Raw genomic sequence first — 18038 nt, 5'->3', positions numbered from 1 at the left:
TCAACTGAACTCCTACCTCTCCAGTGTGGTAGGATTGTGAACTGCTTCTGCAGTGGATTGAAAAAAAAAACTGAACAGTGCACTTTTATTTTCATATACTGTAAATTGGGATCACTGTTCACTTATTTTGAAGGGACACTTTAATTTATTATTTTTCTTGGACCAATTTGAGTTGTGTTGTACACTAGAGAGCCGGCTCAAATAGGCAGTGATTGTAAATTTTTGTACATAGTTTTCTATTTCAATTATAATTTTGAATTTTAACACTTTCGTGGCTCCAGTTATTTTTTGTGTGGTAAATTATTTGCAGGTACACAAAAATTTTCCTTCAAGAGACGAACCTAAGCGCACGTGCCCAATTGGAAAAAATCTTGTTGGCCATACAGGTAGCATTTAACGAACATTGTGCATGGACATTGTAAAAAGAGGCAGATAGCGGGATTTTAGACTGTCAGCTTTTAGAAAGTTAACATATCATTTAGAGCAGCGGTGCCCAAGTCTGGATGGATGGATGGAACTTTTTCGTGTGTGTGGTCCACAACAACTATTGTGTGATGGATTGGTCAGTTTTTTTTCTTTCCTCATTTTGTGGGGGTCATTTTCAGCTATAAGATTGGCTACCCCTTCAACAGTTACAAAATCACTTGAACTCAAAATGTGGCTCAGTTAACAATGATTGCGTCAATTTCAGATTTGCACATTTTGACAAATACAAATTATCAAGTTCATGCTTTCCTGTTTCATTTTTACCTTCTCCTGGGAGTCCTCTTAACATCACCTGGTAGGGAGCTTGGACAGAGCACTGGACCGATACTTGCTGCCCAACCTCACATATGAGATTGCTCTGGAGGGGAACTACATTGATTCTGGGTGTTTCCTGAATTAAGAAACGTTCAACAGAGCTACTCTGGTAAACGGATTCTCCATCAAAGAGCCTACATTCATAGAGTCCTGAAATAAAATAGTTATTGAATCACAAAACTCGAACTCCAAGTACATTTAAGGCAAAGTTGTTAATAAATTTCAATGTATGCTAGCAGAGATTTCAAATGTGTTCTAAACTCGTGTGAACTTTTGTGTGAATTTTTAAGATGTTCCTTACCATCATCAGTGAAAAAGTAATTTCTGATGGTAAGTCTTTCGAGTCCATTTTCTCGTGAAAAGCTGTGTTGATTATCTTCATTTATTACGACACCATCAAGTCTCCACTCTGATGAAGTGATACGAAAGTCTAGATCATTTGGTGGTGGGCCACACGTCACAGTCAAAGTCTCTCCAAAAAATACAGGGCTTGGTTCAAACGTTAAGCCTGCGCGGCCTTTGATGGAAGACATTAGAAAGTGTCAGTCATGGTGATATGACATTAAAAGGTTCCTTTTTTTCAAATTTTTTTTTTTTATTTTTTTTTTTTTATAATAACGTAGCTACTTACTCTCGAACACCACAGGGTAAATGTTCTTCAGGTCATTAAACATTCCCGCTAGGAATGCTTCAATGGCTGCGTCTTGAATTGGAGTATTTGCAACAATTAGGATATCACCAATTGTGCTACCAGCCCTTTGTAAAGACATTTAACAGCAGGTGAAACATCATGTGGGACCTTAATAATAGCAACACGATAAGAAGTTTAATGCTGCTTCACTTTTCATTTGTAATTTTTAAGATTTGGTCATGATTTCATCTGATTTAGAATTCAGCCCATTGAAGGCGAAGATTCAGAACCAGGAAAATACAAGGGGGAGCAGTTAAAGGACTGTTTCAATCTCTCTACTCCAATATTTTTACAGGACATTCTTTTTACTTAAGTATTTTTCCCCAATTGCTAAATAAATGGTATGGGCATGAAAAATAACAGTCTTGTGCTGAATGGAATATGAAATATTAGAAATGTATTTATTTATTACGACAGGGCAAAATTACTGCATAATGGTCAAAACTGGCGACTTCTTCCTCTCTGGAACGGTATTTTATGCCACCGGAGTTAGTCCGGCTTTTGTCATTTCCCTGCCCCGGCTTCGGAGACGGAGGAAAGAGCGTAAACAAAATACGAAGCATGACAGCTAGCCGACATGCTAACCCAAACCGAGCAGCTTTTCCAAGTCTTATCCTCGCATCTTGAAAACGAAAAATCACACAAAACTACCCTGACTCATGTCACACACGGCGGCAGGGTTGATTGTCTTCACCAATCGGTCAGTCCGCGGCGGCAAGCGAGTTTCGGCCGGTCTTTCATCTGCGGCCACGTTGGGCTGGCAGTGCTCGTCGCCGGGAATAAACCCCTAAAATAGCCCATTCTCGGTGGACAAACTGGCCGACGTCAGCGCGGGGGGCTGCTCGCCTTCTCGGCAGGCACGCAGAGAGGACCGAGCGAGCTGGATCGGCCAGCCCCCGGCGACGAGCAAGTTACAGCTCGTCGTTCTGCTGTGGCCACGGCGGGCTGGCAATGCTTGTCGCCGGGAATGATTCTCGATGGACAAACCGGCTGACGTCAGAGCGGGGAGCTACTCGTGGCCAACCCGAGGATAGTGGTCTATTGGCGGCCACACAAAGAGGACCGAGGGGGTGGAAGAGACCATGGTGTGTGACAAGTCGGCGGTTGTAGGCCGAGTGGCCTTCTCGGAAGACAAGGAGCATTGTCACCCGTAAAATGTAAGCCAGCTCCTTATAAAAATGTGTGCCATGATCCCAGTATTTGACAAAATACAAAACATGTAGTTTATTCACTTCCTCGGTCCAATGGTCCCAGAGTTGTTTTGGCCATTCTCTGTGATGAACAGGAACATTTTAAAACCCAAAAAGGCTCTCCCTGGTGCAGCAACAAAAGCCTTCAGCACATTGGGCTGGTGTGATGCGAAAAACGAATTAATCCGCGAAATCAGCTGAATCCGCAGTCCATTTGCATGCTATATAGCAATGGCTGTATTGTGAGATGTTGACCCGGCTTATGTCACATTCGCATTCTTCCTCAGTCCAGGAAGTCACTAGTTTTCATGGCACGGGATTAAAAAAACTTGAATAAATAAATCGATCGCTTCCACACACATCCAAGAGGTCCATTTCATTCGGGAACATAAAATACCACGGGAAATACGAAATAAATATGCTTTTTGCTGTCATAGGCACTGTAAAGACACATGTTAAATCATTATGGAAAGTGTGACAAATTTTAAATGAAAGAATTAAATATACCTGAAGCCTAAAAGCAATACTGAGACTAGACTTGGAATGTGGATCTCAGCTTGGGTTTCCATCTGTTTTGAGAGGGTAAGCGCACCCAAAATAGGGGTTTTAAAGATTAATCAATATCAGCAATCACGAGCACTCTTTGAAGCAATCATTACAAATTATAACTTACGGAATTTGAAAAGTCCCTGTTAAGTTCACTTTCTTCATTGTTGAATGAGTCATCAAAATCAATATCCAATGTAAGTGACGTCTCTAAAATGAAAAGGCAGCTTGTCAGTATAAGTTCATATAAGAAGTAGTAGAGTTGTCCGATAATGACCTTTTAACCAATAACTGATATCCCGATAGTGTCCAACTCCAAAATTCCGATACTGATACGAAAACCATACTCATATTCATAACATATTCGGTCGTAACCTTCATGACATATTATGGCTGATAGTACTTTAATAATGATAACTGTAACAACTTCAAGGTTTTCCAAATAAACATTCTTAAACTGCAGTTATGGAAAAAGTGCCTATATTGCACCACAATATTTATTGTTGAAATCACATTTAGAGACGTCTAATGGTCAATAAGCATAACTGCTGTGGTAAGTTGTGACCAAATCTTGTGCAAAGGCTTCTGCATACATTTTGAAGGCAACATGCATATTGGCCCAAAACCAAAAATGAAAAACCGATATCATTTCAAAATTCTTTTGTCGGCAGATATCGGGTATTGGAAAACTCTACAAAGCAGTTATTTCATTGAAATATATAACTAATTACGTATGTATATATTTTGTAACTGATTCACCTCTCATATCCTGGGTTTCTGGAGGATCATTTTCACCTGATGTAGGCGGAGTTGTAGGCGGAGTTGCGGGCGGGGTTGTAGGCGGAGTTGAGGGCGGGGTTGTAGGCGGAGTTGAGGGCGGGGTTGTAGGCGGAGTTGCGGACGGGGTTGTAGGCGGAGTTGCGGACGGGGTTGTAGGCGGAGTTGCGGGCAGGGTTGTAGGCGGAGTTGCGGGCGGGGTTGTAGGCGGAGTTGCGGGCGGGGTTGTAGGCGGAGTTGCGGGCGGGGTTGTAGGCGGAGTTGCGGGAGGGGTTGTAGGTGGAGTTGCGGGAGGGGTTGTAGGCGGAGTTGCGGGCAGGGTTGTAGGCGGAGTTGCGGGAGGGGTTGTAGGCGGAGTTGCGGGAGGGGTTGTAGGCGGAGTTGCGGGCGGGGTTGTAGGCGGAGTTGCGGGCGGGGTTGTGGGCGGAGTTGTAGGCCGACCTTAAGAATTAAATGTAGATGAATCAAACATTTTTTCCCACAACTCTTAGGTTCACAAAATGACTTTCAAATTGAAAGTGAAAGTCCACTATTTAAAAAAGAACAATGTGGTCAAATCCTTTATTTCTGCTCTGAAGTATCCAAAAAGTCAGCTCTTTGAGGGAAATTCTTAGGGACCGCAGCTTGATGAATAAGAGATAAGCAGAATATGCTACCGAAAAGTAAACACTAGAGAAGGGAGATAGCCCACTGTCACTCGTCACTCAAAAATTTGCAACCAGCTTTGAAGGGTTTGCCAAATAAATGTAATTGACTTGCTACATAGGAAAAGAGCAAATAGCTTTCAAAACACCACGTTTTTAACCTTTACAAGGTATTTGTTCAGTTGCTGAGGGTCAAACATCTAGCGGCAGCAATGCCCATATTTGGAACTGCTGATATAGCAAGCAGCATTTCGGGAAGTAAACGACAAGGTTTTTCCTAGATGAGAAGTGGACCGCACTGCAGGCAGGTGTATTTTTTCAATGTGGCGAATCTGCATTAGCCAAGGTGATGATGCTGGAACTTTTGTTTGGTGCCCCTCCAGTGAGAGTTATGTAGGAAACTGCTTGAAACGAAATTCAACAGTCATTGATGATATGTGGCTTAATGTCAGGCAAAGCCACTAGGGAAATGGCTGTCATCACATTTTCAATAAATGCTTAAGTTTACATTTATATTTTGGAAACTTGCCTTAGGTCAAAATATTAGAATGGCATTTGGGGATTATGAAATCATTTTTCATGATGACAGTCCATCTTGCCATTAAAGGGTACGACAACACCTGGGGAAATGCTAATATTCCATCATTTATCGATAAAGGCATGCCTTTTGGATTCATATCATGACACCGTGTAATTACAGACATCGCAACACCAAGAAAATGATAGAAATTTGGATCGATTGTTAAGCTAAAATAACCGGCGCCCGAGATCCCGGAAATCTAGCATATTGTGTGCGTGATGCCACAACAAGGAAACAACCGGCTCAATGCTTAGTACTGAACGGCGGCGATGATGGCGGACAATTTTGTTTCTATCTGCAGCGACGAATCCGACCGAACGAACGTTCTTTTAATGGTGACGAGGTGAGTTATGAATCTTTTTTTGTTTGGTGTTTTGGGTTATCAATTTGAGCCAAAACGAAAGCCAATGCAGCCTAATAAAAGGATCACTGAGGGGAGCAATCACACTGATGAAACACCGAATGGTTTGTTTTGCATTTCTTTCTGTGAAGCTGATACACCGTGACCGCAAAATAAAGTAATGTATAGGATAATTATCATTTATTCTGCTATCATAGGTTTTCGCTCTGCCAACCGACACAAATATATGAATGGGATTAGAGCAGGGGTGTCCAAACTTTTTGCATAGGGGGCAAGATTTGGTGTGGTAAGAAAGTGGGGGGCCGACCTTGGCTGACGTCCTTTACGTAGAACAATATGTTTAAGCAAATTTATGCAAGCCATTCTTTGTGTCACATTTGCTTCATTATTATTATTTTTTTTATTTAATAATTTCAAGAATCTCGCAACTAGCCTTTGTGGCGTTCGACTCTCGGGATATTGCTGCTGTGAAATTAAACTAGCTTCAAGTTGCTTCAGTTTCTCGCTGCGTATCTTCCCTGTAATCTTGTCGTGCATGTCAGCATGTCTTGTTTGGTAATATTGCCTCACATTGAACTCTTTAAAAACAGCAACTGTCTCTTTGCAAATGAGGCAGACACCATTGTTGTGCATTTTAGTGAAGAAATAGTCCAATTTCCACCTATCCGTGAAGCATCAACTTTTTGAAATTGGAAAGTCAAATGTCACACGGGGTAACGTTGCTTAGAGTGCTGCTGCCTTTTAGTGGGTAAATAAGGAGAAAATGTGTAAGCTACTTCATATGCTGGTAGCAATACTGCTGAACAATTTATTAAGTCTCTGTGCGGGCCAGACGTTATTGATCTTATGACAGAGGCTGGGGGCCGGATGAAATTTGACCACGGGCCGCATTTGGCCCCCGGGCCGCACTTTGGACATGTCTGGATTAGAGGATTTGTTGTATATATTTTACGAGCGATAATTTATACATGTGTCCAGTCATATTTCCAATGCGTGATATGTTTTTTATTATAAAAGAGTACTCACTCTGGCCATTTCCCTCCTTTGCTTTGCCTGGGGTGGTGGGGTGGAATCATCAGAGCCAGCCACCGTCCTCTTTCTTGATATCTCGGGACATTTAGGTGGCTGCGCGTGTGTGTGGGCACCGCATCTGCTTTCAGCAGCAATTTCTTAGCAAAACCTGATTTCATTTGTCCATAATTCGAATAGCTTTCAGGTGTAAAACGTACACCACACAAAACCGCACTGACGAACTTTACTCATTGTCTGCGTAGTCCAGCTCTTTTTCTCGCGTTCGGGAACTCATGGGTACTATATTGCGACAAATGGCTATTTGTACACCACATAGCATGACAGGTTTGAACCATTTTAGCGATTTTTTTTATAATCACGGACGCAACTCTCGTCGATAAACAACGATGGCACCTGCCTCGACCTTTTTTTTCCTTGTTGTGATGTCTCCGCCCCATACGGCTGTTTCCGGAATACTTTCGGAAATGTTCATAATTTTCGATCTATTTTCGATAATTTCTCATGAATGTGATTTTTTTTTTTTTGTTAACTTTATTAATATCTGTTATCTTGCCACATAATGGTTCTATTGATATCTCACAGCCCCTTAGTGTTTTATTACCCTGTAAAGCAAAAACTGTGAAAGCATTTCTTGTAGAAAGACACATAAGTTCAATGTTATGGCCTGCAAATAGCCCAGATCTCAATCCAATTGAAAATCTGTGGTGGAAGTTAAAAAAAAAAATTAAAAAAAGGGGTCCATGAAAATGCACTACCCAGCAAAGCTCATTTGGTAAAAGCAATCAGAAAAAGTTGGAGCAAGATTAATGAAGAGTACTGTTTGTCACTCATTCATTCACTCAGTCCATGCCTGTGACACTGTGAACTGTAACAAAAGCCAGAGGTGGTGCTACAAAGCACTAGTGGTGTGTTATCTTCTGTTGTAGTTGTTTTTTTCGTTTATTTTTCTTTAGAATTTAGAGATTCCATATTTTTTTCCCTTCGGCTTGGTCTAAAAACTTAACTGTTACCGACTACCACATCTTTTTTTTCTTTATTTTTTTTAGTGTTTTTTAACGCCAGAATGTTGCCTTGTAAAATAACTTTAGTTTTGGGTCATGTCTGTAAACAATTGCATGAACATCCTCCAAGACTCGTGATTCTATACTTTTTGCCACAGGTAGTACAGTAGCTTGGAAAATGACTCTACTATTTCAGTGAAAACATCAAGTGTTTAATATTTTTTTTCTCTACTACAGTTCTGCCCAAACCGCCTGGAGATAGATTTGGAATACCCCCTGTTGTGGTCACTGCAGGTCAGTTCCGATTTCTCTGCTCATATGCTACATTTAGTGTGAATGGACCAAATCCAATTTTTTGAATCCGTCCTGGTCTCATTCATATGTGATGTACTAAGCGTACAGTGCAGGGGCGTTACCGAGGGGGCAGTGCCCACCCAAAGAAAACTGGATGCAATACTAACGGCAGTCTGGGCACCGCGTATGGTATCTGTATAAAATGCTACAAAGTTATGTGATTGGTTGCTTAACTTGTTCATATTGTTCGTTTAGTGCCTTCAGCATCACTTGATTCCCACGTTTGGCTAACGTAAATATTTGAAAAGTTCGATTGCGCATGCACCCTACCAGAATGCGGAAGTTAAATGTAAGAAAGTCACGGGTGGATGCACGACGCGAGCGTACGTCGAAGGGCCCAAGTACACCAGATGCATGATCGTTGCGCTTCCGGTCCGACTCCGGTAAAAAATAGCGCCGGAGCCAATCAGTTCCCATTATATCCTATTGTTCAACGTATACTGGCCGCGTCAGTGCTCCGGATTGACTGCGAACCACCTCCGGCGTGCCACATGCCCGCCGGATGGTATAGGCTATTTTCTATTTTTGCCGGACACGCATCCGACAAAATGGGCGGAGCTGGGCCTGACGTCAAAAGCCCAGGTGCCTAATCACGGTTTAAACACGAGTGAGGATGGATGATGAGCGCTTCATCATGGAGGTGGAAAGTCACAAAGTGATATACAGCAGCAGATCGTTATTATAAGGACAGCATTAAAAGCGAAGCTGCAAGGTGTCCTATTATGTGTGTTTTTCTGGCAATGATATGAAACACACGACATGCTGACAACTTTGAGCGAAAAAAAAAAGCAGCGTATCTGGAAGTCCCACTGCAGAAATTCTCATGCCCGGCGCACACACTGTTGGTTTGTATACAGAGTCGAGGGGGGAAAGTACGAAAGAGAATAGACACCCGCAAGTTTCGACCTGGTGGTCTATTCAAGACGTTTCTCTTTCTTTCCCACATTTTACTTGACTTTTCATAGAAAAACCAACAGTTTACGCTGGGCACAGGAATCTGCAGTGTTGAGACGCCAATTCCAAGTACGCTGTTTTTTAGTTCGTGTAGTATATAATTCGCTATCCATTTTATAAATATTACAGATTATTTAACAGTTGTTTATAACAGCTCTATGAGATGTTATGTGCCATAAATTTTAAACGTGCACAAAGATATAAACGCACCGACACAACCAAGGGCATAATAGGGCCCCGCCCCCCTTCTCCCCACACACGGAGCCCTGATCTCAACATGATGCAGTCAATCTGGAATTAAGAGACAGACATAACTAAAATATCAATATGCAAAGAAAAAATGTGCTCTCTCTCTGCTTCTGTGATGAGTATAGACGCCGTGTGTTTTTCGTTGTTTTAAATTGCACATTGTAGCACGCGATCACGTGAGCGCTCAAGAGGGAACGGAGTTGGCAGACCGCAGCAGCTGTTTTTTAGTTCGTGTAGTATATAATTCGCTATCCATTTTATAAATATTACAGACTATTTAACAGTTGTTAATAACAGCTCTATGAAATGTTATGTGCCATAAATTTTAAATGTGCACAAAGATATGAACACACCAACACAACCAAGGGCATAATAGCCCCCCTTCCCCCACACACAGAGCCCTGATCTCAACATGATGCAGTCAATCTGGAATTAAGAGACAGACACAACTAAAATATTGTAGCGTCGCGAGGGCTGTCATCGGTGGGTTAATTTATGGACCAATGTGGGGCTGTCATTGGTGTGCTGGTGCACCAAGGTGACTCTCCGATTGGTGGACTAGAAGCGTCAGTGTATATAGTTGTTGTTTTTGCATTGGTGAGGTGGCGGGAAGTTAATAAAGAAAAAGAGGAAAAAGGTGTTGAAGCTCGTGTGTTGTTTTCGCGGCCAAACTTCTGCTTAGCAGACGTTACAATATCAATATGCAAGGAAAAAAATGTGCTCTCTCTCTGCTTCTCTGATGAGTACAGACTAGTGTTGTATTGGTTTTTGAACGAATTGTTTGGGTGAACGAGACCGAACTAATCACCATCTGCACTGATTCGTTCTATGAAGTTGGTGCTTGTTCGCTGCGTGGGAGGGCGTTGAGCAAGCAGCAGCGTCTTCTGACATCGCACATGACCAATCAGACGCCAGCCTCATCGCGGGCAGGGGAGGGGGCGGAAATAGAATCAGGGCGTCTGTCACTCACTTCCACGTGTGGCCAATAAGCAGCCAGCGTGCAGGCAGGGGGGCAAGACTGAGTTTTGTCATTTCCCGTTCAGTGACTCTGTCCTCCGGTTCCTGACCTAGCTTGCTGCTAACTTGACTTTCCAGTAATTACTATGCGGTGAACCAGTCAAAAAATTAAAGGAAATGACTGTCACATATTTGTTAACGTGGAGCCTATCAAATGCTGCTCAAACAGACAAAAACACCACACAAATCTAGCGAGCATGGTTTAGTTTACTACTTTTCTCAACAGACTCGGGACTATCTATGACAACATACTATCAAATTTACAGTAATTTAAAACACGGGTAGCTACGAGGCAAGCAACAGCTGAGCTGCGGTCGCGTGACAGCAGTGAAGGAGGCAGAGAAATGTCACTAAATGGAGGCTTCATGGCAGCGATATTTACCTCATATGTGCACAACGTGGAGCCTATCAAATGCTGCTCAAACAGACAAAAACACCACACAAATCTAGCGAGCATGGTTTAGTGTACTACTTTTCTCAACAGACTCGGGTCTACCTATGACGACATACAATCAAATTTACAGTAATTTAAAACACGGGTAGCTACGAGGCAAGCAAAAGCTGAGCGGCGGTTGCGTGACGGCAGTGAAGGGGGCAGAGAACTGTCACTATATGGAGGCTTCATGGCAGCGATATTTACCTCATATGTGCACAGAAAAAAAGAATATTTAGTATGATCACCATAATACTGATTTGCAATGAAACCGTATGTACATGTCAATTTTTTCCCGAGTGTTTTATTTATTTTTTTCGTGTCAGCGTGTTGGGTGTTGGTTGGTTTGACAAATTATGTCCATCCGTCCATCATGTGCTACTCAAGCGCCCAAAAACAACGCACGCGGACACGGGAGATGTCGCAATATGTCTACATTTTTCTTAACAGACTAATGAGAGTAGAAAGGCGACATCGTAAAGAGCAAACAATTATTTCTCGTCAGCGTTTGATGATCTTAGATGCAGGGACGACAGGGGAGCTGACCGGATTATTTTATTTATTAATACCAGTGCAAAAATTCAATACGATCATCTTAATACTGATTTGCAATTAAACTGGCAAATATCAAAATGTAGTATTGTTTTTATTTCAAAGAAGCACATTTGACAACTAGCTATTTACACTTTAGTTTTAACAATAGTGGCCAAAAATAATAGTGATGAGCATGAAAACAAAAATACAACAGAGCGAGAGGTAAATATGATGTGTTGGTCGTTCCATATTTAGAAATTAAACTTTCGATTTATTTTTATTTTCGTGACAGCAAGCATGCTGCGTTGGCTGGTAGCAGCAGCACTGTATATGTGATCAAGAACATGCTAAAGAAAGTCCGTGCGCCCCCGACCCCAAACCCCCACTCCCCCCACAAAAGGAAAATGTTTAACCGTGTCCTAAATCGAAATGCAAACACGAGCCATGACTTTGAGCCCATAGAACTAGGACAGACGACGCGGAAGTTCTCCCTCGCTTTTGCAGCAGCGGGAGGGAGACGAGGCTGTCTGTGAAAGCAGAATGATATCGCCTGTCACTCATTTCTGAAACTACGACGAGCAGTCAATGAGGAGCCTGTGTGCAAGAGAGGGAGGGACCAAGCAATGTCACTTCCCGTTCAGTTATACTGCGAAGCGGTCTTTGTTGATTCGTTCGGCAACGTCACTTCCTGTTCACTAACCAAACGATTCATTTGGGCGGGAAGGGAGATGAGGGGGGCGAACGATTCGTTGAACGATTTGTTTGAACGAATCTTTTTACTGAACGAACTGGAATGGATTCGTTTACTCAAGTGAACTACAGATCTCGTCACTAGTACAGACTCCGTGTGTTTGTCGTTGTTTTAAATGGCACATTATCGTGCGCGATCACGCGAGAGCTCACGGGGGGACGCAGTTGGCGGACCGCAGCCGTGCGCAGCCGGTATGATTTGACTGTTTTTGACGAACCGGAACCGCAGCGATCATGCATCTGGTAAACTTGGGCCCTAAAATTGTGTGTTTGTTCAGTGCTGTGCGTAAATGCAAAGTGAGTATCACAAGCAGCATTCATATTAACGTAGACAAATTGTTAAGATTACCTTTTGTTGTTGTTGTGATAGTTCGTCTGATTCTTTCGCATGATCGTCTGTTAGCCTGTTGCAGTCCAAAACCAGCGTCAAGTTGCGGCATAGCGCGGCGGAAGTAGACTGAATCCGCCTTCCGAATAACTGTGCAAAACCGGAAGTGCCGTGCTGGAGGGTAGAAAATGGTTCATGCTTAACAGCGAATATTCCATCTACATGTTTAAATGTAATGGTTTGAATTTAAGCAATGTATATTTATTCATTGTTTCTTTTTATGTCTTTTGTCCAGATAAACCACACAAATATAACCACAAACACCTACTCAAGCACACAACAAGTTCCACACCTATATGGACAGTTGGGATGAAAGAAGGACTGTTTAAAGGTGATTGAAGAGGAATTGTATCAAAGGAAAAGGAGAAATCCAACAGCCTGTCCCAGTGCCATTATTGCCTCTGCTTTGAGCCGGCCTTAAGTGGTGTTTGGCCAACACACTGACGTGAACATAGCTAAAATCAACCTGAATCAGCGAGACCCCAGTTTCTCCATTACAGTATCCTATTCGTAGAGTACTGACTACTGATGTGTTCTAAGTTTTAACCTTTACGTTGTTACCTCCTCTTCCACCTTAAAAAAATGAAATAAAATGAAATGTTGGTTTTGTTCCTAGGGGGCGCAGCACACATTTACGCATATTTTGATTTATTTTATTTTTTTCGTTTTACATTTTATCAAAGTTTTCACAAGTGTTCACCTGGCTGTTGAGTTTTGTGAGTTTTGAAGCATTCCAAGGGGGTCAAAGTAGGGCTCAATGCGTCGGCGGGACAAAGAATGACTGCTAGGGGGCGCTACATAGTGTTTTGAATTCGTCTTTACACGGTATCAAAGATTGCACCTGTCATGACCTGCCTGCCGATTTTGGTGCATATTGAAGCATTCTAAGGGGGTCAAATTGAGCTCAAAGGGGCTGCGGAACAAACAATAACTATTAATAATAATATTAAAACCGAGGAACCAAAAGGTTACCTAAAAAAACATTGTCCCCTGCATGTCCATACTGTTCAGTTATGGATGTGTTCTAAGTCAAAATCAACTTTTATTTGTTTAGACAAAATCACACCAACAGTTATCTGAAGGATAAAACAAAACATGTTTTAAGGTGCAGTTAGAATTTATTTTCCCCTCAAATTAACTCATAATATAGCCATTAATATGTAAACCCCAGGCAACAAAAGTGAGTACACCCCTTAGAAACTATGTACATCCCTAGATGCCCAAATTGAATACTGCTTGTCATTTTCCTTCCAAAATGTTATATGACTCGACTTGTCCCATGAAAAGATATACTTAAATATCTGCAGAAATGCGAGGGGTGCACTCACTTTTATGACACACTGTATGTTCATACACCAATGGTGTGTGAACGTTGCATATGCACCTTTTGACCCCAATCTGTGAAAGGTGCGATACAAGTTGAGCTTGTTTGGATATCTATCCAATGCCTCTGCAATATGAACACAGATCTGCATGCTTAGAACCTCTCCATCAACAACACAACCCCACTAGCAAAGCTTAAATTATATCTCAATGAGCTATTACAGGAAATGAAGGATTTTGATCAGGCATCTGTGTGGGCAACTGTAGCAGCAGCTGACTGACGGTAGGACCCCGGTAGGACACTGAAGGCAGGCTTCTACAGAAGCATCAGGCTTGCCTGTTTTGTAAATATTGTTTTTTTTTTTATCTAGCATGAAAAAATATGCAATGTTGCTTTAGCCTTTTAAGATGTTTACCGACTAATCCTTAGACTCTCAAAGTAACTCGTAGCATTAGCATTTGCATTAGCTTTAGCATTTTGCACATCCTCTTAAATCCTGACTGGTTTACATGTTGTTGTGATGTCGCGGTGGGTTTAATTATTTTAAAATAATGTACTGTTAATTGCGCTTTATCATTAAAAGAAATGCTGTGTTCATTGGATTCGTAGCTCTAGACCAAACTATTTATTGAAGTCTCAGGTCATCATTGTTGATTTGAAGCCGTTTTGTAATAAAAAAAAAAAAAAAAAAAAAATTGTCTTTCTACGTGCCTTTAGACAACATTCCACGTGCAAGAGACATGACAAAATTTGACATTGTCATTCCGTCTGCCAAAAAACACCATCTACACTAGGCAATTTGTATGCAGAACACAGAATTTAATAGAGATGCAATGGAAATCGGCACAAAGAATATTTCATGAAGAGACGATGAACAGGAAAGTTGCGTGGAAACAACGGGTTGCCAACAAAGCTAGAACTTTCACTCTGGGGGCACAAGCATTAACCTAATAAAGACTTTACACTTGGACTTCATTGATTGCGGTTTCTATTGATTCTGACTAATGATTTGAAAGAGTAGTCACACATCTCAAACATGGTACAATAACTCTGGTTGTTGGTGGTGGTTCTGTCCGACATGGGGAAATAGTGGGAGAAAAAATGGGGAAATAAATTATGAGTAGATACATAGCAAAACCAGTGTCATCAAGTTCTCAAATTAAACTAATCTTGAATATATAAACTACAGCAAGAGGAAATCTCAGCAACAAAAAAGGGGTCTCAATAATTCTAAAATTTTGATATTTTCAATGGCTGTCCTGATGCATATTTTTGCATCCGAGTCTGAGTCACCTGATTTTGAGAATCCGGCTATAGTCCCAATAGGGTACCGAAAAAATTTTATATTGCGGAAAACACAGACAAGACTGAAAAAGCAGTTTCTGCTCTTGCACCCCTCTTTAAAATAAACTGCTGTATTTTATGCCAAAAGAGCTGTTTTGTTTGATAGAACAAGATGTACAGTGCCTTGCAAAAGTATTCGGCCCCCTTGAACCTTGCAACCTTTAGCCACATTTCAGGCTTCAAACATAAAGATATAACATTTTAATTTTTTGTCAAGAATCAACAACAAGTGGGACACAATCGTGAAGTGGAACAAAATTCATTGGATAATTTAAACTTTTTTAACAAATAAAAAACTGAAAAGTGGGGCGTGCAATATTATTCGGCCCCCTTGCGTTAATACTTTGTAGCGCCACCTTTTGCTCCAATTACAGCTGCAAGTCGCTTGGGGTATGTTTCTATCAGTTTTGCACATCGAGAGACTGACATTCTTGCCCATTCTTCCTTGCAAAACAGCTCGAGCTCAGTGAGGTTGGATGGAGAGTGTTTGTGAACAGCAGTCTTCAGCTCTTTCCACAGATTCTCAATTGGATTCAGGTCTGGACTTTGACTTGGCCATTCTAACACCTGGATACGTTTATTTTTGAACCATTCCATTGTAGATTTGGCTTTATGTTTTGGATCATTGTCCTGTTGGAAGATAAATCTCCGTCCCATTCTCAGGTCTTGTGCAGATACCAACAGGTTTTCTTCCAGAATGTTCCTGTATTTGGCTGCATCCATCTTCCCGTCAATTTTAACCATCTTCCCTGTCCCTGCTGAAGAAAAGCAGGCCCAAACCATGATGCTGCCACCACCATGTTTGACAGTGGGGATGGTTTGTTCAGGGTGCTGAGCTGTGTTGCTTTTCCGCCAAACATATCGTTTTGCATTGTGGCCAAAAAGTTCAATTTTGGTTTCATCTGACCAGAGCACCTTCTTCCACATGTTTGGTGTGTCTCCCAGGTGGCTTGTGGCAAACTTTAAATGAGACTTTTTATGGATATCTTTGAGAAATGGCTTTCTTCTTGCCACTCTTCCATAAAGGCCAGATTTGTGCAGTGTACGACTGATTGTTGTCCTATGGACAGACTCGCCCACCTCAGCTGTAGATCTCTGCAGTTCATCCAGAGTGATCATGGGCCTCTTGGCTGCATCTCTGATTAGTTTTCTCCCTGTTTGAGAAGAAAGTTTGGAAGGACGGCCGGGTCTTGGTAGATTTGCAGTGGTCTGATGCTCCTTCCATTTCAATATGATGGCTTGCACAGTGCTCCTTGAGATGTTTAAAGCTTGGGAAATCTTTTTGTATCCAAATCCGGCTTTAAACTTCTCCACAACAGTATCTCGGACCTGCCTGGTGTGTTCCCTGGTTTTCATAATGCTCTCTGCACTTTAAACAGAACCCTGAGACTATTACAGAGCAGGTGCATTTATACGGAGACTTGATTACACACAGGTGGATTCTATTTATCGTCATCGGTCATTTTGGACAACAATGGATCATTCAGAGATCCTCACTGAACTTCTGGAGTGAGTTTGCTGCACTGAAAGTAAAGGGGCCGAATAATATTGCACGCCCCACTTTTCAGTTTTTTATTTGTTAAAAAAGTTTAAATTATCCACTAAATGTTGTTCCACTTCACGATTGTGTCCCACTTGTTGTTGATTCTTGACAAAAAAATTAAATTTCATATCTTTATGTTTGAAGCCTGAAATGTGGGGAAAGGTTGCAAGATTCAAGGGGGGCGGATACTTTTGCAAGGCACTGTATACTGGACTGTCTCAGGAAATTAGAATACACAATATTCTAATTTTTTGAGACAGTCCTGTGTATATATACAGGACTGTCTCAGGAAATTAGAATATTGTGTATTCTAATTTCCTGAGACAGTCCTGTATATATACACAGGACTGTCTCAAAAAATTAGAATATTGTGTATTCTAATTTTCTGAGACAGTCCAGTATATGCTACCAGAGCAGATTCTCGGCGCACTAAGCCTCCGAACAATTTTAAATTTGTCCGTTTTACCCTGAAAACCCCCGTTTACAGTGGTCGCGCAACCGCTTTTGTTTCAACCTAGCCATAAAAAGAAGGTAATTAATTATATTTATTATTCAAAATGTCTGTCATTTTCACCTTAGAATCATTAATTGATGTCAAAATTTTAGTTTAAAAAAAAAACGACATTAAAAATTATTCACTTGCATATTTTAGACTTTTAAACGAATTACGTCACAATGAAAAAAAAGTCTGTAAAAAAGTCACGGATATCTACCTCATAACTGTCGCTTAATTGTATTTTTCTTGTTACTGTCACATTTTTCTCGATATGTACCGTTTAAAAGGGTAAATATATGAAGAAGAAAAAAAACATCTCAACCACCCCTTGTTGTTTGCAATTTCTGCATCACGACACTTGTTATATCACCATGTTTCACTCATAAAATATAAAAAAAATCCGGCTGTGGCCATTCACAGCTGTGTCTTGACACTCATGGAGTTTTTTAATTAAAACAAGGTAAGTACGCGATAATATCTCGTTAAAATCTTGGCGTCTTTAATTCTGCTCTCGCGTGCTCTCGCCTCCAGTTAGGGTTTTGCTGTTTATTTTTATTTTTTTTAAATGCCTTCCTGTTCAAAATTTTTGTTGCCCCAGAAAATTGAGATTTTAAGCTTTCCAATGATGTACAGTCGTGTAAGTAATTATTTGGTCAACCACTAATTGTGCAAGTTCTCCCACTTGAAAATATTAGAGAGGCCTGTAATTGTCAACATGGGTAAACCTCAACCATGAGAGACAGAATGTGGGGGGAAAAAAAAAAAAACAGAAAATCACATTGTTTGATTTTTAAAGAATTTATTTGCAAATCATGGTGGAAAATAAGTATTTGGTCAATACCAAAAGTTCATCTCCATACTTTGTTATGTAAGGTTGAGAATGTATTAAATATTGCTTCATAAAAGAGAAATGTTATTCCAGAAGCGCTACAGGTTTTGGGTAACCACCTCAAACCAGTCCATATCTGGTTAGTGAACTCAGAATTTGAATGTTTCTGTGTGATCTTTTCTGAAATTGAAGGAGGACTA

The 18038-nt window shown here is 41.1% G+C and overlaps 1 protein-coding gene across 1 annotated transcript in view; it reads right to left on the bottom strand.

Annotated features, from left to right (window-relative positions):
* Positions 1–18038, bottom strand: part of LOC130907376 (adhesion G protein-coupled receptor F5-like) — a 54120-nt gene that overhangs the window by 33141 nt on the left and 2941 nt on the right. The window contains exons 4-10 of the mRNA XM_057822376.1: positions 12264–12416; positions 3988–4446; positions 3356–3438; positions 3190–3251; positions 1433–1557; positions 1103–1318; positions 751–951 (exon numbers count right to left, since the gene is read on the bottom strand). Of these exons, the coding sequence (XP_057678359.1) occupies positions 751–951; positions 1103–1318; positions 1433–1557; positions 3190–3251; positions 3356–3438; positions 3988–4446; positions 12264–12416 (1299 nt within the window). The remainder of the gene's footprint in view (positions 1–750; positions 952–1102; positions 1319–1432; positions 1558–3189; positions 3252–3355; positions 3439–3987; positions 4447–12263; positions 12417–18038) is intronic.

Source organism: Corythoichthys intestinalis, chromosome 19 (assembly GCF_030265065.1).
Source record: "Corythoichthys intestinalis isolate RoL2023-P3 chromosome 19, ASM3026506v1, whole genome shotgun sequence".
Lineage (NCBI taxonomy): Eukaryota > Metazoa > Chordata > Actinopteri > Syngnathiformes > Syngnathidae > Corythoichthys > Corythoichthys intestinalis.
The sequence above is the reverse complement of the archived record's forward strand: the minus strand, read 5'-3'. Positions and strand labels throughout refer to the sequence as shown.